At 38.6% G+C, this 26,466-nt stretch overlaps 1 protein-coding gene across 1 annotated transcript in view; it reads right to left on the bottom strand.

Annotated features, from left to right (window-relative positions):
• GDPD4 (glycerophosphodiester phosphodiesterase domain containing 4) overlaps window positions 1-22,044 on the bottom strand; it is a 137,156-nt gene extending 115,112 nt beyond the window's left edge. Inside the window, exons 1-2 of the mRNA XM_047072489.1 lie at window positions 21,776-22,044; window positions 16,584-16,687 (exon numbers count right to left, since the gene is read on the bottom strand). Of these exons, the coding sequence (XP_046928445.1) occupies window positions 16,584-16,687; window positions 21,776-21,964 (293 nt within the window). The 5' untranslated portion in view covers window positions 21,965-22,044. The remainder of the gene's footprint in view (window positions 1-16,583; window positions 16,688-21,775) is intronic.
• Window positions 22,045-26,466: the final 4,422 nt, after the last annotated feature.

The raw sequence follows: 26,466 nt of genomic DNA, 5'->3' as shown, positions 1-26,466 counted from the left end.
TCCATTAAGATGCTATAAACAGGAGAGCACGGAGCTTGAAACTCCGCAGCTCAATACTGGCAGAGCTCTGGTGGGAAGAGCTAATCCTCAGGAGCAGTGAAGTCCAAGGGGTCCTTAGGCCACACGGGGAGAGGTAGTTCCCCTCCTGGGAGGACATTTGGTACAGGCTATGTGGCCTCCCCACAGGCAAAGGTCCCAGCGGACCCCAGACAACAGCCACATTTGCTGGTGTTGCAACAAGGATGTTAGGGGTGAAGTCTGGTGCCAGATGGGTGTTGTGATTTACCATAATCCCTGAAACGCTGCTGCTACACGATCACACGAACTTCTGGGGTGGGCTAGCACCCAGCCGTAGTCTCTGGACATCTGCAGCACGACAGTCACACAAACATACCAGGGGGCTGGCCAGCACCCAGCCAGTGCTCAGCGAGACCCTCCCCTAGAGGGTCTGAGCAGGTCAAGGCTGCAGGACCCTCAGAAGTGAAGGGTTTGGAAACACAGCCCCATCTTAGATAAAACTCAGAAGGGAGGTGCCAGCTGGCAGGTTGATGGCTTGGTCATGTGCAGCATAGAAGTGGGGAGTGGACGGAAACTCTTGCTGATTGCTGGTCAGCAAGAGTACAGAATTCTGATACTAGAGACTAGGTAGCTGGGTGACACCATTTTCTTTTCTTTTTTTAATGTTCGTTTATTTTTGAGAGAGAAAAAGAGAGACAGAGACAGAGCATGAGCGGGGGAGGGGCAGAGAGAGAGGGAGACACAGAATCTGAAGCAGGCTCCAGGCTCTGAGATGGCAGCACAGAGCCCAATGCAGGGCTCAAACCCACGAACTGTGAGATCATAACCTGAGCCAAAGTTGGATGCTTAACCAAATGAGCCACCCAGGCGCCCCTAGGTGATGCCATTTTCACCCCTCCTGCACATGCACATACACGTCTACACATGCCACAACAATCCATGCCAGTAAACTAAGCAGTGACGTCTCGGGGAGAATGGAGCCGCTATACCAAGCCCTGTCCAACTGGGCCAATCATGCTAGATGAACACCACAAAATCTCTCTACCTGCTTAGTTTACAGACTATAAAGTGCTTCATAGTTTGACTTCTAGGGGAAAGTGGATGTAACTTCAATTGTATTCATCCTGTTCACTGGTACATCTACTCAATTTTTTTTCTTTTCTCATTCTTGAATACAGAATTTATTTTTATTTTCCATTTCTATAAAAAGGATCTTTCTTTAATTTTTGTACTTTATTTTTTACTTTTTAATAAATTTTTTAAATTCTATTTTACTGTCATCATTTCATTTTATTCTATTTTATTGTATTGATTTTCTCAAATTTCAAACATTTCCATTTCTTTTTCCTTTTCTTTTCTTTTTATTTCTATTCTGTCAAGCTTCTTTCAAAACCAGGCCAAGACACACCTAGGAATTGGCATCCTTTATTTGATTTTTTCTGTTGTTTTTAATTTCTATTTAAAATTTTTTTATTTTATTAATTCTTTTTCTTCCTTCAAAATGACGAAATAGATGAATTCACCCAAAAAAAAGAACAGAAAGGAATGACAGCCAGGGACTTAATCAATACAGGTACAAGCAAGATGTCTGAACCAGAATTTAGAATCATGATAATAAGAATACTAGCTGGGGTTCAAAATAGCATAGAATCCCTTTCTGCAGAGAATAAAGAAGTAAAATCTAGTCAGGACAAAATTAAAAATGTTATAATCGAGCTGCCATCTGGAATAGATGCCCTAGCGGCAAGGATGGATGAAGCAGAGTGGTGAATCATCAATACAGAGGACAAACTTATGGAGAATAATGAAGTAGAAAAAAAGAGGGAAACTGAGGCAAAAGAGAATGATGTAAGAATTAGAGAACTCAGTGACTCATTAAAAAGGAATAACATCCGAATCATAGGGGGGTCCAGAAGATGAAGAGAGAGGAAAAGGGGTAGGTTTATGTGAGCAAATAATAGTAGAAAAGTTTCCTAACCTGGGGGAAGACACAGAAATCAAAATCCAGGAAGCACAGAGAACTCCCATTAGTTTCAACAAAAACCAACCATCAAGAAGGCATATCATAGACAAATTCACAAAACACTCAGGCAAGGAAAGAATCATGAAAGCATCAAGGGAAAAAGAATCCTTAACCTACAAAGGAAGACAGATCAGGTTTGCAGCAGACCTATCTACAGAAACTTGGCAGGCCAGAATGGAGTGGCAGGATATATCCAATGTGCTGAATTGGAAAAATATACAGTCAAGATCTTTATCCAGCAAGGCTGTCATTCAAAATAGGAGAGATAAGAAGTTTTCCAAACAAAAACTAAAGGAGTTCGTGACCACTAAACCAGGCCTGCAAGAAATTTTAGGGGGATTCTCTGAGGGGAGAAAAGATGAAAAAAAAGAAAAAAAAAAAGACCAAAAGCAACAAAGACCAGAAAGGACCAGAGAACACCACCAGAAACTCCAACTCTACAGGCAACATAATGTCAATAAATTTATATCTGTCAGTACTCTCTTTAAATGTCAATGGATTAAAGATCAATCAAAAGACATAGGGTAACAGAATGGATAAGAAAACAAGATCCATCTATATGCTGTTTACAAGGGACCCACTTTAGAGCTAAAGACACCTTCAGATTGAAAGTAAGGGGATGGAAAACCATCTATCATGCTAATAGTCACCAAAAGAAAGCTGGAGTAACTCTCAACAATAGCCAAATTATGGAAAGAGCCTAAATGTCCATCAACTGATGAATGGATAAAGAAATTGTGGTTTATATACACAATGGAATACTACGTGGCAATGAGAAAAAATGAAATATGGCCTTTTGTAGCAACGTGGATGGAACTGGAGAGTGTGATGCTAAGTGAAATAAGCCATACAGAGAAAGACAGATACCATATGGTTTCACTCTTATGTGGATCCTGAGAAACTTAACAGGAACCCATGGGGGAGGGGAAGGAAAAAAAAAAGGACGTTAGAGTGGGAGAGAGCCAAAGCATAAGAGACTGTTAAAAACTGAGAACAAACTGAGGGTTGATGGGGGGTGGGAGGGAGGGGCGGGTGGGTGATGGGTATTGAGGAGGGCACCTTTTGGGATGAGCACTGGGTGTTGTATGGAAACCAATTTGTCAACAAATTTCATATAAAAAAAAAAAGAAAGCTGGAGTAGCCATACTTATATCAAACAATCTAGATTTTAAAATAAAAACTGTAACAAGAGATGAAGACGGGCATTATATCATAATTAAGGGATCTAGCCACCAAGAAGATCTAATAGTTATAAACATTTATGCTCCAAATGTGATGACACCCAAATATATAAATCAATTAATCACAAACATACAGAAGCTCACTTCAACACCCCACTTACAGCAATGGACAGATCATCTAAACAGAAAATCAACAAGGAAACAATGGCTTTGAATGCCACACTAGACCGGATGGACTTGACAGATGTATTCAGAACATTTCATCCTAAAGCAGCGAATATACATTCTTCTCCAGTACACATGGAACGTTCTCCAGAATACACCACATATTGGGACACAAATCAGCCCTCAACAAGTACAAAAAGAGTGAGATCATACCATGCATATTTTCAGACCACAGCACTATGAAACTTGATATCAACCACAAGAAACAATTTGGAAAGATAACAAATACTTCAAGACTACAGAATGAATCCTACTAAAGAATGAATGTGCCAACCAAGACGTTAAAGAGGAAATTTAAAAGTACATGGAAGCCAATGAAAATGATAAAACCACAGCCCAAAACCTCTGGGACACAGCAAAGGCAGTCATTAAGAGGGAAGTATATAGCAATCCAGGCCTTCCTAAAGAAGGAAGAAAGATCTCAGATACACAACTTAACCTTACACCTTGCAGAGCTGGGAAAAGAACAGCAAATAAAACCCAAAACAAGCAGAGGATGGGAAATAATAAAGATTAGGGCAGAAATCAATGCTATCAAAACCAAAAAAAAACCCCCAAAAACAAAAAAACCCAGAACAGATCAATGAAACCAGGAGCTGGTTCTTTGAAAAAATTAACAAAATTGATAAACACCTGGCCAGTTTGCTCAAAAAGGAAAAGGAAAGGACCCAAATAAAATCAAGAATGAAAGAGGAGAGATCACAACCAACACAGCAGAAACACAAACAATAAGAGAATGAGCAATTATATGCCAATAAAATGGGCAATCTGGAAGAAATGGACAAATTCCTAGAAACATATAAACTACCAAAACTGAAATAGGAGCAAATAGAAAATCTGAACAGACCCACAACTAGTAAAGAAATCGAATTAGTAATCAAAAAACTGCCAAAAAATGAGTACAGAGCCGGATGGCTTTTCAGGGGAATTCTACAAAACATTTAAAGAATTGTTAACGCCTATTCTTTTGAAGCTGTTCCAAAAAATAGAAATGGAAGGAAAACTTCCAAATTCATTGTATGAAGCCAGCATTACCTTGATTCCAAAACCAAAGACCCCACTAAAAAAGGAGAACTACAGACCAATTTCCCTGATGAACATGGATGCAAAAGTCCTCAACAAGATACTAGCTGACCAGATCCAAAAATACATTAAAAGAACTATTCACCATTACCAAGTGGGATTTATACCTGGGATGCAGGGCTGGTTCAATATCCGCAAAATAATTAACATGATTCATCACATCAATAAAAGAAAGGACAAGAACCAAATGATCCTCTCCACAGATGCAGAGAAAGCATCTGACAAAATATAGCATCCTTTCTTGATAAAAGCCTTTAAGAATGTAGGGATAGCAGGATCATACCTCAAGACCATAAAAGCCATGTATGAAAGACCCACCACTAATATCATCCTCAATGGGGAAAAACTGAAGAGCTTTACCCCTAAGATAAGGAACATGACAGGGATGTCCACTCTCGCCACTGTTCTTCAACATAGTATTGGAAGTTTAGCCTCAGAAATCAGACAACACAAAGAAATAAAAGGCATTCAAATCAGCAAGGAGGAAGTCAAAGTTTCACTCTTCACAGACAACATGATACTCTATATGGAAAACCCAAAAGATTCTACCAAAAAATTGCTACAACTGATCCATGAATTCAGCAAAGTTATAGGATTTAAAATCAATGCACAGTAGCCGCTCTGGAAAAGTGTGGAGGTTCCTCAAAAAATTAAAAATAGAACTACCCTATGACCCAGCAATAAAACTATTAGGAATTTACCCAAGGGATACAGGAGTGCTGATGCATAGCGGCACATATACCCCAATGTTTATAGCAGTGCTTTCAACAATAGCCAAATTATGGAAACAGCCTAAATGTGCATCAACTGATGAATGGATAAAGAAAATGTGGTTTATATACACAATGGAATACTACTTGGCATTGAGAAAGAATGAAATCTGGCCATTTGCAGCAACGTGGATATTCACTGGAGTGAAATAAGTCAGTCAGAGAAGGACAGATATCATATGTTTTCACTCATATGTGGATCTTGAGGAACTTAACAGAAGACCATGGGGGAGGGTAAGGGGAAAAAATAGTTACAAACAGAGAGGGAAGGAGGCAAACCATAAGCAACTTAAATACAAAGAACAAACTGAGGGTTGATGGGGAGTGGAGGAGAGGGGAAAATGGGTGATGGGCATTGAGGAGGGCACTTGGGATGAGCCCTGGGTGTTATATGTAAGCCAATTTGACCATAAAGTATATTCAAAAAATAAAATCAATGCACAGAAATCAGCTGCATTCCTATATACCAACAATGAAGCAACAGAAAGAGAAATCAAGGAATCTATCCCATTTACAATTGCAACAAAAACCGTAAGATACCTAGGAATAAACCACAGAGGTGAAAAATCTATACACTGAAAACTATAGAAAGCTTATGAAAGAAATTGAAGACGACACAAAAAAATGGAAAAAGATTCCATGCTCCTGGATAGGAAGAACAAATATTGTTAAAATGTCGATACTACACAAAGCAATCTACATATTCAATGCAATCCCTATCAAAATAACACCAGCATTCTTCAAAGAGCTAGAACAAACAATCCTAAAATGTGTATGGAACCATACACCAAAAGACCATACCAAAAGACCCCGAATAGCCAAAGCAATCCTGAAAAAGAAAACCAACCAAAGCTGGAGGCATCATAATCCTGGGCTTCAAGCTGTATTACAAAGCTGTAATCATCAAGACAGTATGGTACTGACACAAAAACAGACACTCAGATCAATGGAACAGAATAGAGAACCCAAAAGTGGACCCACAAGCGTATGACCAACTAATCTTTGACAAAGCAGGAAATAATATCCAATGGAATAAAAGTCCCTTCAGCAAGTGGTGCTGGAAAAACTGGACAGCGACATGCAGAAGAATGAACCTGGACCACTTTCTTATACCACACACAAAAATAAATTCAAAATGGATGAAAGACCTAAATGTAAGACAGGAAGCCATCAAAATCTTCGAGGAGAAAGCAGGAAAAACCTCTTTGACCTTCGCCTCAGCAACTTCTTACTCAACATGTCTCTGGAGGCAAGGGAAACAAAAGCAAAAATGAACTGTTGGGACCTCATCAAAATAAAAAGATTCTGCACAGCAAGGGAAATAATCAGCAAAACTAAAAGGCAACCAACAGAACGGGAGAAGATATTTGCAAATGACACATCAGATAAAGGGTTAGTATCCAAAATCTATAAAGAACGTATCAAACTCAACACCCAAAATACAAATAATCCAGTGAAGAAATGGGCAAAAGACATGCATAGACACATCTCCAAAGAAGACATCCAGATGATTAACAGACACATGAAAAAATGCTCAACATCACTCATCATCAGGGAAATACAAATCAAAACCACAATGAGATACCACCTCACACCTGTCAGAATGAATAACATTAACAACTCAGGCAACAACAGATGTTGGCGAGGATGCGGATAAAGAGGATCTCTTTTGCACTGCTGGTGGAAATGCAAACTGGTGCAGCCACTCTGGAAAACAGTATGGAGGTTCCTCAAAAAATTAAAAACAGAACTACCCTACAACCCAGCAATTGCACTACTAGGTAATTATTCAAGGGATATAGGTGTGCTGTTTCAAAGGGGTACATGCACCCCAATGTTTATAGCAGTGCTATGGATAATAGCTAAAGTATGGAAAGAGCCCAAATGTCCATCAATGGATGAATGGATAAAGAAGATGTGGCATATGCATACACACACACACACACACACACACACACACACACACACACCATGGAGTATTGCTTGGGAATCAAAAGGAATGAAATCTTGCCATTTGCAACTACATGGATGGAACTAGAGGGCATTATGCCAAGTGAAATTAGTCAGAGAAAGACAAATATCATATGACTTCACTCATATGTGGAATTTAAGATACAAAACAGATGAACATAAGGGAAGGGATGCAAAAATAATATAAAAACAAGGAGGGAGACAAAATATAAGAGAATTAAATACAGAGAACAAACTGAGGGTTGCTGGAGGGGTTGTGGGTGGGGGTGGGCTAAATGGGCAAGGGGCACTAGGAAGGACACTTGTTGGGATAAGCACTGGGTGTTATACCTAGGGATGAATCATTGGAATCTACTCCTGAAATCATTATAGCACTATATGCTAACAAACTTGGATGTAAATAAATAAATAAATGGACCTGAACCAATTGCCATCTGTTACCTATCATCCAAAAAAGAAAGCCTTATTCTGACTAGTGAATCACAGTGGTGTTTTTACAGCTCCAGAAATTCATGTCAGTTCAGTGTCAGTGTCCATTAATTCCCCAAAAGTACAACCCCAATGCACAACCACCTTGGTAAATGGCCAGAGATTCTTTGGGGGAAAAACTAGGAAGAAGACTGACAGAAGGAAGAAATACTTTTGGTCATGTAGCAAGGTCCTTCTGCAAGGCCTTCTCTTCATTCAAGGGCCAGTTCATTTGGTAAATGAATAAAACTGAGAGCAGGCAAACAACAGAAAAGATGAACAAAGCTAAAAGTTGAATCTCTGAAAAGGTAAAATCAACAAACCTTTAGCAAGACTAACCAAGGAAGAAAGCGAGGACCCAAATAAATAAAATTATAATGAAAAGGGAGACATTCCAGTCAATACCACAGAAATGAAAATGATTGTAAGAGAATGCTACGAACAACTATATGTCAACAAACTAGACAGCCTAGAAGAAATGGATAAATTCCTAGAAACATACAATCTACCAAAATGAATCATGAAGAAATAGAAAATCTGAACAGATCAATATTGAATGAGGAGACTGAATTAGTAATAAAAAACCTTCCAACAAAGAAAATCTTGGGACCAAGACTGCTTCCCTAGTGAATTTTACCAAATATTTAAAGAATTAATACTGATCCTTCTCAAACTCTTCCCAAAACTGAAGAGGGAAAACACTCCCAAACTCATTTTACAAAGCCAGAATTACCCTGATATCAAAGCCAGATAAGGGCACTACAAGAAAAGAAAACTACAGGCTGATATCCCTGATGAATATAGATGCAAAAATTCATAACAAAATATTAGCAAGCCATGGGTCGCCTGGGTGGCTCAGTCGGTTGAGCCTCTGACATCAGCTCAGGTCGTGATCTCACAGTTCGTGGGTTTCAGCCCCATGTCAAACAGCTCAGAACCTGGAACCTGCTTCAGATTTCGTGTCTCCCTCTCTCTCTGCCCCTTCCTCACTTGTGCTCTTTCTCTCTAAAATAAACATTAAAATTTAAAAAATTTTTAAACAAAATATTAGCAAGCCAAATTCAATAGCACATTAAAAAGATCATATACCATGATCAAGTGAGATTCATCCCAGTGATGCAAGGATGGTTCAACATACACAAATCAATAAATGTGATACATTACATTAATAGGATGAAAGACAAAAATCATATGATCATCTCCATAGATGAAAAAAGAGCACTTAACAAAATTCAACACCTACTCATGATAAAAATTCTCATGATAAAAATTCTCAGTGGGAAAACGGAGAAACAAACTCTTAACTATAGAAAATAAACCGATGGTTACCAGGGAGGAGGGGGAGGGGAATGGATTAAATAGGTGGTAGGGATTAAGGAGGGTACTTGTGATGAGCACCATTGTATGGAAGTATTAAATCACTAAATTCTACACCTGAAACTAAATTTACACTGTATGCTAACTGGAATTTAAAACTTGAAAAGAAAAAAACTCTCAACAAATAAAATATAGGAAGAATATACTTCCATATAATAAAGGACACATATGACAAGCCCATAGTGAGTATCTCACTCAACTGTGAAAGGCTGAAAGCTTTTCCTCGAAGATCAAGAACAAGACAAGAGTGCACACTCTCACTACTCATATTCAACATAGTACTGGAAGTCCTAGCCAGAGCAATCAGGCAAGAAAAGAAATAAAAGGCATCAGAATCAGAAAGGAAGAAGTACGACTGTGTCTACTTGCAGATTACATAATTTTATATACAGAAAATCCTAGACTCCACCAAAAAACAGTTAAATATAATTAACAAATTAAATACAAAATCACCACACAAAAATTAATGGCATTACTGTACACTAATAATGAATTATCTGAAAAAGAAATAAGGAAAAAATCCTATTTACATTAGTATCAACAATAAAATACTTAGGAATAAATTTAACCAAGGAGGTGAAGGTCTATGTACTGAAAAAGATAAGACACTGAGGAAAGAAAGTGAAGACACAAATAAATGGAAAGATATCTCATGTTCATGATTGGAAGAATGTTATTAAAATTTCCATATTACCCAAAGTCATCTACAGATTGTTCAATCCCTATCAAAATTTCAAAGGCATTTTTCATAGAAAACAATCCTAAAATTTTTAAGGAACCACAAAAGACCTTCAATAGCCAGAGCAATCTGGAGAAAGAACAAAGCTGGAGGCATGACACTCCTTGATTTCAAACTGTATTACAAAGCCACAGTAATCAAAACAGTATGGTTTTGGCATTAAAAAAATAGACACATAGATCAGTGGAACAGAGTAAAGAGCCCAGAAATAAAACCATGTAATAAGGTCAATTAATTTATGGCAAAGAAGCCAAAAACCAAGAATGTACAATGGGAAAAGAGCAGTCTCTTCAATGAGCAGTGTTGGGAAAACTGGACAGCCACATGGCAAAGAATAAAACTGGACCACTCTGCTATACCATACACAAAGATCAACTCAAATGGATTATTAAAGATTTTAATATAAAACTTGAAATCATAAAACTCCTAGAATAAAACATAAGCAGTAAGCTCCTTGACATCCATCTCAGTGATGATTTTTTGGATTTGACACCAAAAACAAAGGCAACAAAACAAGCAAGTGGGACTACATCAAACGAAAAAGCTTCTGCCCAGCAAAGGAAGCCATTCTCCAGATTTCACTTTCATCAAAATAAAAAGGCAACCTATTGAAAGGGAGAATATATTTGCAAAACATATACCTGATTAAGGAGTTAATATCCAGTACACACAAAGAACTCATACAATTCAAAAGCAAATAAATAATCCAATTATAAATGGGCAGAGGATCTAAACAGACATTTTTCCAAAGAGGACATACAGATCAGCAGGTCCATAGAAGTTATAGCAAAGGGAATACAGTCAATGGTATTGTAATAGCATCGTATGGTGACAGATGGTAGCTATACTTGCAGTGAGCACATCATACAGAATTGTCAAGTCACTATATTGTACACTTGAAACTAATGTGTGTCAACTATACATCGATAAAACAAACCAAAAAAAAAAAAAACCCAGTGGATAGAACAAAAGAGGAATGTGGGACAAGATGGAGGGAAATATGTTAATATGAATGTAGGGGCTATTAATGCAAAATTGTATATAGGCATGGAAGAGGATTGGTCCAGTTCACATCCCACTGTGCTCCAATCCTGGTTCCATTCTTGTGAAGAATAAGCTCATCCAGAGATGAACATCTCATATACGATGAATATGTTAAAGAAATGCTTGAGTTGTTTAGGATAGAGAAGAGAATATTTAGGGGAATGATGGCTGTCTTCAGTTGTCCTTCACTGTATGAGGTGCTAGATGGCAGAACCAAGACCAGTGAGTAAAAGTCACAGGGAAGGCAGGTTTCAGCTTATTATAATAAAGAGCTCTTAAAAACTTAGAGCTCTATAAATAGGGAAAGACTGAAACATAAAACTGTACGTGCCCACCACTTGAAGTTTTAATCAGAAATTAGAAGACCACCTGGAAAGACTATTTAAAAATATGTTTACCATGTAGAGAACTGGAACAGTTAGCCCCAAGGTCCCTTCTGACTCTGTGAGTCTACATCTTTAAATGGGATTCTGCTGAGACTACTAGATACTAACCCCCCACACATACCCCTCCTTTTATGGGTAAGTAGTCTCCACCTACTCTCTGTGTACACTACTAATGAAACTTTTTCCCTAAGAGAAAGATTAGAAGTCTACTACAATACTTTTTCTTTATTATTTTACAGTTTATGAACAGTATTTACATGAGATTCTCCCATTTGCCCCTCAAAACAGTCTCACGAAATGGGTACAGCCAGAGTTTGCTTGCTCTCTCTCTCTCTCTCTCTCTCTCTCACACACACACGCACACACACACACGCACGCACATGCGTACACATAGAAGCACATATGTGCACATGCACAAAGAATGAATACACACAAATTCATACACAGACCCATGCTAAAATACATGCATGAGGTAAATTTCAACCTTTATTGTGATCATAACTGATGCTTATCAAATGTAATTGGTTATTTTAAAAGTCAATCCAAATGAAATCTGAATAAGCTCCATCTGATTGTCAATTTTCTGGTTTTAATATTATATAATAGTTTTGCAAGATGTTAATACAGGGTGAAGCTACGTAAATGTTGCATGGGACCTCCTTGTATTTTCTTTTCAACTTCCTGTGAATCTATAATCATTTTCTAATAATTTTCCGAATAAAGTCCAAAAAATCAAACTAAAATATGATATCACACTGGTACTCATGAGAGAGAGAGCAGGTAGGGAAGAGGAAGGCATGAGTGCTGATACATAGGCACATGTACCCCAATGTTTATGGCAGCACTTTCAACAACAGCCAAATTATGGAAACAGCCTAAATGTCCATCAACTGATGAATGGATAAAGAAGATGTGGTTTATATATACAATGGAATACTACTTGGCAATGAGAAAGAATGAAATCTGGCCATTTGCAGCAACATGGATGGAACTGGAGAGTATTATGCTAAATGAAATAAGTCAGTCAGAGAAAGACAGACATCATATGTTTTCACTCATATGTGGATCTTGAGAAACTTAACAGAAGACCATGGGGGAGGGGAAGGGGGAAAAAAAGTTACAGAGAGGGAGGGAGGCAAACCATAAGAGACTGTTGGATAATGAAAACAAACTGAGGGTTGATGGAGGGTGGGGGAGAGGGAAAAGTGGGTGATGGGCACTGAGGAGGACACTTGTTGGGATGAGCACTGGGTGTTAAATTATATTTTTTAAAAAAAGAGGAAGGCAGAAGACAGAAAGATAAACTAAAAGCACAAGAACTTTAAAAATAAGTCATAGTGAAAACGGGCCTAAAAGATTTTAAAAATAAACAAGTGGGACTACATCAAACTAAAAAGCTTCTGCACAGCAAAGGAAACCATCAACAAAATGAAAAGGCAACCTACCAAAAGAAAGAAAATATTTCCAAATCATACATCTGATTAAGCAGTTAATACCCGAAATATTTAAAGAACTCCTACGACTCAATAGCAAATAAACAACCCAGTTTAAAAATGGGCAGAGGATCTGAACAGACATTTTTCCAAAGAAGACATTCAGGCCAAAACTACACCACTAATCATCAGGGAAATGCAAATCAAAACCACAATGAGCTATCACTTGACAACTGTTAGAATGGCTCTTACCAAGAAGCCAAGAAATAACAAATGTCAGTGAGGATGTGGAGAAAGGGGAACCTTTGTGCACTGTTGGTATGAATGTAAACTGGTGCAGCCACTATAGAAAACAGTATGGAGGTTCCTCAAAAAATTTTAAATGAAACTAACCATATGACCTACCAATTCCACTTTGGGGTATTTATCCAAAGAAAATAAAAACACTACGTCAAGAAGATACATGCACCCCCACGTGCAATGCAGCATTATTCATAATAGCCAAATATGAAAACAACCTAAGTGTCCATCAATGTATTAATAAAGAAAAATGTGGTATATATATATACAATGGAGTATTATTCACCCATTAAAAAAGAATAAAATCTTGCTACTTGCAACAACATGGATAGACCTTGAGGGTATTTATGCTAAGTGAAGTAAGTCACAGAAAGATGAATACTATATGGTCTCATTTATACGTGTAATCTACAAAACAAAACAAAACAAAACAAAAAACAAAAACCAGCCTCATAGATACAGAGAACAGATTGGTGGCTGCCAGAGGCAGAGCTTGGTAGGTAGGCAAAATGGGTGAAGGGAGTCAAGAGGTACAAATTCCAGTTATAAAATAAATGAGTCATGGGGATACACAGCATGGTAACTATAGTTAATAATACTGTATTGTACATTTGACAATTGCTAAGAGAGTAAATCTTAAAAGTTCTCATCATAAGAAAAAAATATTTGCAACTATGACAGATGTTAACTAGACTTATGTGGTGATCATTTTGCAAGATATACAAATATGAAATAACTGTACATCTAAAACTAATATAATGTTGAGTATCAATTATACCTCAAAAAAAAGTGTTGGTGAGGATGTAGAGAAAGGAGAACCTTGTGTACTGTTGGTGGGGATATAAATTGGTACAGTTAACTGTGGAAAACAGTATGAAGGTTCCTCAAAAAATTAAGAATAGAGAGCCACCTGGGTGGCTCAGTCAGTTAAGTGTCTGACTTTGGCTCCGGTCATGATCTCACAGTTCTCAAGTTCAAGCCCCACACTGGGCTCTGTGCTAAGAGCTGAGAGCCTGGAGCCTGCTTCAGATTCTGTCTCCCTCTCTCTCTTCCCTTCCCCCACTTGCGCTCTGTCTCTCTCTCTCTCTCTCTCAAAAATAAATTTAAAAAAACATTAAAATTTTTTTAAAAATTAAGAATAGAGCTACCATATGATCCAGTGATTCCACTCCTGGGTATTTATCCAAAAGAAATGAAAACAGTAACTTGAAAAGATATATAACCCCCATATTCATTGCAGCGTTATTTACAATAGCCAAGACATGGAAACAATCTAAGTGTCTACTGGTGGATGAATGGAGAAAGAATATGTGGTGGGTGTGTGTGTGTGTGTGTGTGTGTGTGGACAGACAGACAGACAGATAGATATTATTTAGCCATAAAAAAAGAGGAAATCTTGTCATTGTGACAACCTGGATGGTCCTTGAGGGCATTATGCTAAGTGAATAAGTCAGACAGAGAAAGACAAATACCATATGTTTTCATTTATATGAAATCTTAACAACAACAACAAAAAAATCCTAAACTAAATGTACAGATACAGAAAACAGATTGGTGATTTCCAGAGACAGGGGGTGAGGGTGAAGGTGGACAAAAAGGTGCAAACTTCCAGTTATATATATAAAGTCTTGATGTAATGTACAGCATAGTGACTGTAATTAATGATACTATATTATATATTTGAAAGTTATTAAGAGACTATATCTTAAATGTTTCCATTACAAAAAAATTTTTTAATTTAAGCTAGTTTAAATTTAAACTAGAATTTTTAACGATGGGTTAAACGATGTATGTTAACTAAATTTAATATGGTGGTCATTTTGCATATATACAAATATCAAACCATAATATTGTACATCTGAAACTAATAAAATGTTATATGTCAATTATATCTCATTAAAAATTTTTTTTAACTGGGGAAAATTTTCTAAATACAAGAAATGAAACATTTTTGTATTCCAAGTGCTTTATAATAACTTAGAACTGATCCATAAATAAAGACAGCATGTAAACTGATAAGAAAACTCACTAAAGATCCCACAAGATAATAGGCAAGGAAAGAAAACTAAAAAGAATATAAATTAAACTAGTTTTAACACTTAATCAATGATTAAATTAAAACAAAAATTCTATATAGAAAATTAATAAAAATTATTCAAAATAAGAATAGCTAGTGCTGTCAATGGCAGGTTAAAATAGAAACTCTCATATACTTCTGTTGTGAATAACAATCACTACCACCTTTTGAGAAAGTACTACAGCAATAGGCATAATGAATTTTACAAGTGTCTATTCTTCTTGACTTAGTAATGCTGCTTGTGGGACTCTATTCTAAGATCTAAGTCAGAATACAAAGCTTTCTCTGCACTCTTATTTTATAAAAACAAGAAAATTGGAAACACTCCTAATGCACAACAATAAAAAGTGGTTAAGTATATTATAGCATCTTCATGTCATGAAATATTTTAAAATCATCTTAAATGATATTGTTTTTGGGGCACGTGGGTGGCTCAGTCGGTTGAGCTTCTGACGTCGGCTCAGGTCATGATCTCACGGTCAGTGAATTCAAGCCCCGTGTCGGGCTCTGTGCTGACAGCTCGGAGCCTGGAGCCTGTTTCAGATTCTGTGTCTCCCTCTCTCTCTGCCCCTCCCCTGCTCATACTCTGTCTCTCTCTCTCTGTCTCAAAAATAAACATTAGGAAAAAATTTTATTTTTCAGTTTTTAATAATTAGTCAAAATATAATTGTAAGTGAAAAGGCAAAACAAAATTATATATACGTATGGTATGAGCGCAATAATATAAAAATAAGCGTAGAAAAAAAGGCTGGAAAATATACCAAGAAGTGACTGTCACTCAAGAATAAGACTAAACCAATTTTTATATTTTCTAATTTTCTGCGTTTGAAACAAACCATATTTTACTTCTACAAAGGTAAAACTAAACAGTATTCCATTTTTTAAAAAAGACTCATATCCAAACATATACCCCTTTCTCCCCGAAATACCAAATAATGGGTAAGATTTGCAACCATCAAGCCAGAGAAACTGGAAGAGCTGGGAGGAGTCCAGGATGAAGAGTTTGGCCATGAAAGGGTACCGAGAAGGACCTGCTACTGTGTTCAGAGTTCTAGGAAGCTCCCTAAGGGCAGAAGGAAGAGGCAGAGGCCAGAGGTAAGGCAGAGACATGAGGGTTGGTGAACAGAGATCATGAAGACCAACTAGTGTAGGCATCAACAACCCAGACAAAAGACTGAGGAACAAGGTGTCAGGGAATCATCTGAATAAATACTGGGGATACTGGAAAAACAGAAAAAGCTTCCCACTGAGCCAGATTTGGTCTAAATATGAGAGTGAGCCCAGGTGGAAGGTAAACATAGTAAGTGAGAGTGCTGAGCGTTCTTCCTCCATCCCAACAGTAGGCATCTTATCCACCTGCTGTGCAAAGCCCAATTTTGTCCACCCTCTGTCTTATGCCACCAGATCTTTTCAGCCTGAGATTCAATCCTGGTGGCCAGCAAACCAAAGAGCCTCTATCCAAATGAAAATACAAAACATGAAACTCACCAGTCAAAGCCAAAGTATTCATTTGACGTTTCTATCCACACGAACAGCAAAACCACAGACAAGAGAAATGAAATAATCAGAAATGGGAAAAATATCTTCTCTTTCTGGGAACATAAAGAAAGAAGTATAAATTAGATCCATTTATCCATGTCACCTCACCAATATCTGTATATACTTGTCAAAGGTCTGTATAGTTGCAGCTCATTACCCTCTGGAGGCTGGAGTGACCACTGTATTCTCTTTACCCCTGTGGAATTTTATATAAGCCTATTTCTAACATTTATTAGTTAACTGCAATTACATGCTTATATGTTTGTATTTGGTGAGACAGTTTCTTCTTTGAGGGAAAGGAACTTCTGTTACACACCTCTACCCTGCCAATATCTAGCATAGTTCCTTAAATGTCACTGTTTCTTAACAACCATCTTGCATTTATCCACCTCTTCATCTACCAAGTGTTTGTTTGGTAACTCATTCATTGAGTAATTCATTCACTCATCATTCATTGGTTCATTTAGTCACTTATCTACCCAAACTAGGGGGATAGAGGACAGGTTAGGAAACAAGGCTTTTTTTGAGTCGCTTCTTTGTGCCAGTACAATGCTAGAAATTTCACAAACTACTTTCATTTGCTTAATATTTCAATAACAGCCATATAAGTTGGGTATTGTTAACCTCACTTTGCAGAAGAGCTAAAACTCAGAGAGGTAAAGTAATTGACTTAAGGTCACACACCCAAAAAGTGGCAGGGTCACTGCCTAGATCTCTGAGCCTAAAGCCAGGATGGAGGATATCTTTACGGAGGAGGTGTTCAAACAGCCTTGAAGGCAACCCCTACAGTGAAAGTCACATCACAAACCAGCCATACCAGAGGTTGCCAAGCCCCTCCTAGGAATATTAGGTTTGGGTTGCTACCTGAGTTATAATCTTAACATTTATGTATCATGTGAGTAAGAAATTTTGCCTTTAATCTGTAATCTTTAATCTGGACAAATTAATCTCTGCCCTGTCTATATTATGGTATTATTGTGAAAAGTAAAAATAAAGAAATTAAATGGAAAATGTAGGAGGATGTAGGAGGATGAAGAGTACAGGATCTTTGCTTCAGGTCTTATATTCATTCTCTACTAAACCTTGTATGGACCTTTAAAAACATGTATCAGATAACGTCATTCCCCTGCTCAAAATGCGCCAGAACATTCAAACTGCCAGATGTGGCCCATGAGATCCTCCATGGTTAACCCTTGTCCACCCCTGACCTCATCCCATTCTACACACCCTATTTCTGAACTCCAGCTACAGTGGCTTTCTTTTTGTCTCTAGAACATGACCAAATTTGTTTCCACCTCAAGAGCTTCATACTTTCTGGTCCTTTTGCCTGGAAAACTTTTGTCCCCAGATGTATACATGGCTGACTCTACCTCTCTATTCAGGAGATAGCTCACATGACACGTTTTCAAAGAGGTCTTCTCTAACCATTCTCCCATCCCAGGTTCTAACACATTTTCTTATTTATTATCTTCAAAGCTCTTACCACCACCTGAAATCATCTTTCTTCATTTATTGTCTATTAACTAACTCATCCCCCTGGATTGTAAGCTGCAGGAGGGCTGAGGCCTTAGTTGTCTTATTCACTGTGGCACATAGTAAGTGTTCCACAAACTTGTTTTTATTGAATAAATCCATTTCCTTATAATAGATTCTCACTGTTGCCACTCTTGCTCAATCATTTTCAAAGGCCCCCCATAGTTTACAAGAGAAAGTTCAAATACTTCAGCTTGACACAAAGATGTTTCATAATCTGATCAAAATATTCCTTTCCAACCCTGCTTACCATTGTTTTACATGTCCCTAATTCAACACTGGAAATTTGTTTTTCCCTAAACACACCACTATGCTTCCCTATCCCTTGACGTCTGACCACCTCATTCCCTCTATCCACAATCCCTTGTACCAATATTTCTGTATGTGAAAGATCAGTTCCACAAGTCCATGGCTCCAAGGAGAGTAATAAAATAGCTAACATTTATTGAGTGCTAATTGTGTGCCAAGCACAATTCTAAGTGTTTCCTACATATTACCTCTTCCATCCCCACAACAAATCCCATTGGTGGGTACTGTTATTACCATCTCCAATATTCTAATGAGGAATCTAAAGCACCAGATGTCAAGTAACTTGTCCAAGGTAACACAGTGGTAAAGCTCTAATTTGGAGATAGTCAGTGGTGAAGACAGGTAGTCTTTTCCCAAAACAAAAGATTTTAGGTTTTTTTTAATTGTTCTTTTAATTTTTTAAAAATTTTTATTTTTTTTTAATTTTTTTTTCAACGTTTATTTATTTTTGGGACAGAGAGAGACAGAGCATGAACGGGGGAGGGGCAGGGAGAGAGGGAGACACAGAATCGGAAACAGGCTCCAGGCTCCGAGCCATCAGCCCAGAGCCTGACGCAGGGCTCGAACTCACGGACCGCGAGATCGTGACCTGGCTGAAGTTGGACGCTTAACCGACTGTGCCACCCAGGCGCCCCTAAAAATGTTTATTTATTTTTGAAGGACAGAGAGATAGAGTGCGAGCAGGGGAGGGGTAGAGAGAGAGGGAGACACAGAATCCAAAGCAGGCTCCAGGCTCTGAGCTATCAGCACAGAGCCTGATGCTGGGCTTGAATCCATGAACCGTGAGATCATGACCGGAGCCGAAGTCAGACGCTTAACTGGCTGAGCTACCCAGGAGCCCCAAGATTTTAGTTCTTATGCTATATGCTATACTCCTTCCTCTGAGCAGAATGGAGCCTTGAGAATTATATAGGGACCCTAGGAATTATCTAGTTCAATTCCCTAGCAGTAAGGAGGCTCAGAGATCTCCCATAACCAGCCCAAGGGCAGAGTTGGAAACAGTACCCAAACCTTCTCCCAGGCTCCAGTCCAGAGATTTTTCTATTATACCACACTGCCTCAAATGTCACTCTTCCCATGAAGCTTCCCTTTATCTTTCTTTTACTACATAGTAACTCTCATATAACTTACTACCTCATCCCTAGGTAATACATATCTGTTGAATCAATTTTCTCTTCTCCATTTTATCATCACTACTCTAATCCAGACCACCAACATCTCTTACCTTAAATACTGCTATTGCTTTCTCTTTGAAGGCAAAGACGTCTCCCTCCCTATTTTGTACTTTCCGATGCATTCTCCACATGATCAAATAATTGTTCCAAAACATAGATCAGGCAACATTAGCTTAAAATCATTAGGGATTCTTTATCCCCTACATGGCAGAGGTCAAATTCTTCAAACCACACAACATCTGTCCCATCTCCCTCTCCAGCTTTGTTTCCCATCATTTCTCCATTTGTATCCTCTGTTTCACCTAAAATAAACCGTATACCAATGCCCCTTGACTCCTCCAATACCATTTCTTCTGCCATTCCCTAATCCTTACTTACCCAATTCTTAATCTCCTTCTAAATAAAGTTTCACCTTCTATATAAAGTTTTCAGCCCCTCCCTTGACACATGGAAGCATGTATGCATACACACATACATGATACTCTCAGTATTTTTTTTTAATGTTTATTTTTGAGACAGAGAGAGAGAGAGAGAGAGAATGAGAACGAGCAGGGAAGGGGCAGAGAGACAGGGAGACACACAATCAGAAGCAGGCTTCAGGTTCTGAGCTGTCAGCACAGAGCCCAACATGGGGCTTGAACCCACGAGATGTGAGATCAAAACCTGAGCCAAAGTCGGGACACTTAACTGACTGTGCCATAACCGAATGAGCCACCCAGGCACCCTGATACTCTCAGTATTTTGAGACTGCATGTATGCTTGTCTTTTCTGCCAGTAGACCATGAATTACTTGACAGCAGGAACCGTATCTAAGGTATTTCTGTTATTCCCAGTCACTAGTATATAAATTAGTGATTAGAAGCTATAAGCTAGTATAATATCTGAGAAGGAAAGAGGAGACAGAAGAACACTTTTAATCTAGGCAAGCCTCCCGTTTCTACCCCTTTCCTAATATGTGCTCCCTATATATTAGGCATAAGAAATTAGTAACCTAACTGTTCACAATCTCAGACCCTAGGTGGGCCATGTCTACAAGTGCATGAAGGTACATGATATGGCCCTCCTCTTATCACTTCAGTGTGCTCATCATTTTGTCTCTTATATCAAATAGCCCACCAAAGAGTGCCAGCAGACAGCTTACAGTTTAAAGAAAAAGGCCCTCAGAGCACCTGGGTGGCTCATTCAGTTAAGCATCTAGCTCTTGATTTGGGCTCAGGTCATGATCCAGGGTCATGGGATCAAGCCCTGCATTGGGCTCCATGCTGAGTGTGGAGCCTGCTTAAGATATTCTCTCTCTCGGGGCGCCTGGGTGGCGCAGTCGGTTAAGCGTCCGACTTCAGCCAGGTCACGATCTCGCGGTCCGTGAGTTCGAGCCCCGCGTCAGGCTCTGGGCTGATGGCTCAGAGCCTGGAGCCTGTTTCCGATTCTGTGTCTCCCTCTCTCTCTGCCCCTCCCCCGTTCATGCTCTGTCTCTCTCTGTCCCAAAAATAAATAAACGTTGAAAAAAAATATATATTCTCTCTCTCTCTCCTCCTCTGCCCCTCTCCCCTATTCACATGCACTCTCTCTCTCTCTCTCTCAAATAAAATAAATAAATAAAGAGGCCCTCAATGAGGTTAGGCCACTTGCCACCATTCAGCCTTACTGAAGTTTTTCATTAGGGAAAATCGGGCATTAGCCTGACCAATAATAAAGGACTACCTTGTTTCCCACTTGCTGTTTTCCCCCCTCATTAAGCATAGCTCCTTTAGGAAACTCACAATGAAGAAAGAATTAAAGATTTAGGCATTCCTGTAATTCCTAGTCAAAAACATCTAATTGTATCTAAACTTCATTTTTTCTTAGAGCTCACTAAATGAATAAAAGCAAAAACAAATGAATGCTATAAAAGAGGTTGTAAGAAAAAGGAGAAGTAAAGAACAAAAGTGAAAGAGGAAGAAAACAAGCATACATTTCTGTAAGGTTAACTTTGGCTCCAGAATTGTGGCAGGCTTTTCGTCAAAGAACTAGAGCCCTATCATGCCCAGTCCTGGAGAACCTAATGAGCACTCATGGGGGCAGGGACCAGCCCATGTTCCCTACATCTGAGAAAGTATGGTCCAGCTCCTTCCCATCTCTCTGTACCCAAGAGCAGCAGCAGGGTCCAGGTCTAGATTTTTTCTCCTGCTTGATTTGCCACTCGCAGGTGTAGCAACCAGTAATTAAGGTGATATAGCATTGTCGGCTGCAGGTGCATATGATCCATGGATTATGCTTTTTCAGACTTCTTTCCTGCTGGCTCCCAGGCTCAATCCTGTTGGCCTTTTTAAGCATGGTTCACCCTTCTTCTGCAATGACAAATAAAACACAATTAGGATCTTCAAATGTTTCCTACCTCACTGTTCTATAGAAAATTCCATCAAAAATAGATAAATTTTAAAAGTTTATAATATAGGATAATGTACTGGAGTTGGTACAGATGAGTAGAGCTTCACCCTACCTTTCCCACTAATTTGTTGAGTATTTACTGCAGTCATGTACCATTCGAAGTTTAGTTTTCTGATCTCTAAAATGGGACCGTCGGGGCGCCTGGGTGGCGCAGTCGGTTAAGCATCCGACTTCAGCCAGGTCACGATCTCGCGGTCCGTGAGTTCGAGCCCCGCGTCAGGCTCTGGGCTGATGGCTCGGGGCCTGGAGCCTGTTTCCCATTCTGTGTCTCCCTCTCTCTCTGCCCCTCCCCCGTTCATGCTCTGTCTCTCTCTGTCCCAAAAATAAATAAACGTTGAAAAAAAAAATTTTTTTAAATAAATAAATAAAATAAAAACACTACTAAAGAGAAAAATCTCTCAATTAGCCTGAGGAAAAAACCTTTTACATGTAGAGGAACAAAGATAAGAATGACTTTTTGACATTTTTTCAACAAAAATAATTTCTTGTTGCAAACAGTATAGGCCAGAAGACAGTGGAGCATGACTTAAGCTAGAATTCAGCACTTGGCATAAACAGTCTTAAAAAAAACGAAAGGGAAATAAATACCTTTTCAGATATTCAAAACTGACACTAGAAGAATGAATCACCAGCTGACGTATACTACAAGAAATGTTAAAGCCATACAGTATAAAGGAAAAAGGTACCAGGTGAAAATGCACATTTACATAAAGAAATGAGGTGCATCAGAAATACTAAATATATGGGTGATATAAAATAATATTTTTCTTATTTACAAAATTACTTCAGAAGATAATTGAGGCAAAAACAATAATGATTAACACTGCAGTTTGTAACAATTATAGAAATAAAATGTACGACAACAATGGTTCAAAGGCCAGGAGAAGGGAAATTAAAGTGTAGTGTTATTCAATTCTCATACTATTCCATACATCACAAGGTAACCTCTGGGAAAAGGTGTATGTATATAATAAGTTAACAAAGAAGATAAAATGAAATCATAAATATGGATCAATCAAAAAGCAAGAAAAAGGTGAAAAAGGAACAGAGAACAGGAGAACAAATAGAAAGCAAGTAGTAAATGCCAAATTTAAACTTAAATATACCAGTAATTCCTATACAGGTAAACAGACTAAATGCTCCAATTAAAAGAAGACATTAAAAATTGTCTAACCAGTGGCACCTGGGTGGCTCAGTTGGTTGGGCATCCAACTTGACTTCAACTCAGGTCGTGATCTTATGGTCATGGGATCGAGCCCTGCATCAGGCTCTGTGCTGAGCATGGAACCTGCTTGGGATTCTCTCTCTCCTCTCTCTGCCCCTACCCAATTCATGTATGTACACTCTCTACTTCTCTCTCAAAATAAATAAATAAGAATTAAAAAAGATTGCTAACTGGATTAAAATAACAGAGCCCAATCATATGCTCCTTATAAGAGTTTACTTTACTGATACAGAAGATAAAAGAATGGAAAAATATACACTTTGTATATATATCAATGTCCCCTTACCAGGATATTGCCATGTACCAACCAAAGACAAAACCCCAGTCACATGTAACAGTAAGTATTTACTGCTCACACATCTAAGCTGATCAGCTATGTGTTCTGCTGATCTAGAATGGCCTCACCAAGTATGACTGGGGTAACTTGGCTCCCCTCCATGTGTCACTCAACCAGGTTGGCCTGAGTATATTCTCATGGTGGTGGAAGCTGTCCAAGAAAGTAAGTCCTAACATGCAAGCCCATTTCAAGCCTCTGCTTCAAAGGATGTCCTCAAGTCAAAGTCAGAAAGAGAGTAGGTCAACTCATAGGATGAGGGCACTGTAAAGTTACAAGGCAAAGAATATGAACACAAAGGGTGTAACTAAAGGAAGGGTAGCAAGTGGAGCCAAATAATACAATCTACCTCACTAGTTACCAGCAGATCAAAAGACCTTGAGGCAAAAGCATTACTAGAGACAAAGAAGGACACTTCATAATGATGAAAAATGACGTGAAAAATAATTTTCAATTTATAGGCACCCAATCACATGGTCTCTAAAAGAGAAATGGAGAAATCCACAATCATGGTGGGAAATTTAGCATACTTCTCTCAATAAAAAATATAATAAGCAGACAAAGAAGTTTATAAGGATATGAGGATTTTAACAACTTGATTAACAAACTAATCTTAATGTTTATAGAACACTATACTCAATGACTACAGAATGTACATTATTTTCAATGTGAAATGAAACATTTATTGAAATTCATATATTGAACCACACAACTGTTTTTAATAAGCTTCTAAGAACTGAAATCTTAAGAGAATATTTTCTGACTATAGTGCAATTCAGCCAGAAATCAATAAGCAAAAGAAAAGTACAAAAATCCACATTTGGGAATTAAACACTATATTTATAAAAACCCATGGGTCAAAAAAAAACAATCACAATGTAAATAAGAAAAAAGTCTGAACTGGTTGATGATGAAACTGTGATGAAACTACATGAGTTTGGAGTTAAGATGGCAGAGGAGTAGGGAGAGCCTAAGCTTGTCTCATCCCTTGAACACAGCTAAATAGTTATCAAATCATTCTGAACATCAAAGAAATCAATCAAGGTCTGAATGAACAAAAACTATAAGACTACATGTAGAAAAGGGACCACTATTTGGAAGGTAGGAGATGCAGAGAGTTTACCAGGGGAGACATTGCTCTAGGTCCAGCTGCAGAGAGGAATCCAGCTTAAGGAGGCTACCACAAAGTAGTATAAGCAATGGAGCCCAAAATCTGAACTTTTAGCAGTCCTCTACCATGGGGGAAGTGCCTGGCTTAGAAGTGCTCAAGTAGTGAAATGGGTTAGAATCCCAGGAGTGACAGCGTGGTCTGAGGATCCCATGGGTTACAAGAAAGACAGGTCATACCAACATGCTGTGCTGTTTCCAGGCATAAGAGAGGGGACTCACGCTGGCCGAGGGCTACAAGCAGAGGTGCCAGTTTTCTGTTCTGTTTTGACATAAACCCTGAACAGCTGAGCAGTAGTTCCACTGCTTTCTTCCCACAGCAAGCAAAAGCGTGGTAAGACCCTCCCCCAGAGGAACAGAGGAAAATTTGGACTTTTGAAACTCAGTCATGCACCTGAGATTAAAAAGCCTGGACACAAGCTGGGTGAATGCAGTCTGAAAGAAACTGGGGATATAAGAGGGGTGATTAATTGCTCTTCTGTGAGGTTTCCCTGGAGTTGGGGGGGGTGAACTTTCAGGTCCAGGACTATAGAGCCGGGCTCCACCATATTCATTCCACCCTTTAGAGCTGAAAGCCTTCAGGGAGCAAAACAGTGCACCCTAGAGGAGGACGGAACCACTTAAACCAAATCCCAATTCCTGCACCCCAGAGGCAAATTTCTACTGAAACAAGTCAACCTGAGCATTAGCACCACAGGCGTCTCCCCAGAAAACCAGCACAAACAACTCCCTTGCACCAAGTCTGCAGGTCATAGTGCTACAAAGCTTCAGCTCCAGGGGAAACAGGATCTAACTTCCCTTTTACTTTTATTCTTTATTTATTTTTTATTTTATTTTCTTATTTTTTAATTCCTTTTTTTACTTTTTACTATTACTTTTAATTTATATACATATTCCTTTATTTTTTATTTTATTGGTTTTGTTTTATTTGATTTGAATTTTGGATCTGGAGTCTTTTAACAAGCAGACCAAAACACACCCTGGATCTAGTCTTTCTGTGTTTTTATTGTTATTGTTTCTTTGTTTTTTGTTCGTTATTTTGCTTGTTGTTTGCTTTTTATATTCCTTCTTTGCTCTTCTCTTCTCTGGACAAAAATGACAACATAGAGAAACTTACCCCAAAAGAAAGAAAAGGTAACAGAACTGATGGACAGGGATTTAATCAACTATATAAGTAAGATGTCTGAACTAGAATTTAAAACCATGGTTATAAGAATACAAGCTGGGTTGGAAAAAAACATAGAAAACACCAGAGAATCCATTTCTGCAGAGTTAAAAGAACTAAAATCTAGTCAGGTCGAAATTAAAAATACTATGTTTTTCAGGAGTAAAGATGGCTCCATAGGAGGACACTGGGCTCACCTCGTCCCGCTGATCACTTAGATTCTACCCACATCAGCCTAAATAACCCAGAAAACCGCCAGAAGACTAGCAGAATGGACTCTCCGGAGCCAAGCGTAGATAAGAGGCCCACGGAAGAAGGTAGGAAGCGCAGAGAGGTGGTGTGCGCTACACGGACTGGTGGGAGGGAGCCGGGCAGTAGAGGGGCAGCCTGCCTACCAAGGCAGAGCCCCCGAGTCTGGCTTGCAAAAGTGGAGGGGCCGGACCCCATAAGTTCTGACAGCCAGCGGGACTTAACATCTGGAATGTTAAAAGTTAACA

This window comes from Lynx rufus, unplaced genomic scaffold (genome assembly GCF_022079265.1).
Source record: "Lynx rufus isolate CCGP_SWC_20201006 ecotype Redwood Valley unplaced genomic scaffold, mLynRuf1.p SCAF_9, whole genome shotgun sequence".
Taxonomy (NCBI): domain Eukaryota; kingdom Metazoa; phylum Chordata; class Mammalia; order Carnivora; family Felidae; genus Lynx; species Lynx rufus.
The sequence above is the reverse complement of the archived record's forward strand: the minus strand, read 5'-3'. Positions and strand labels throughout refer to the sequence as shown.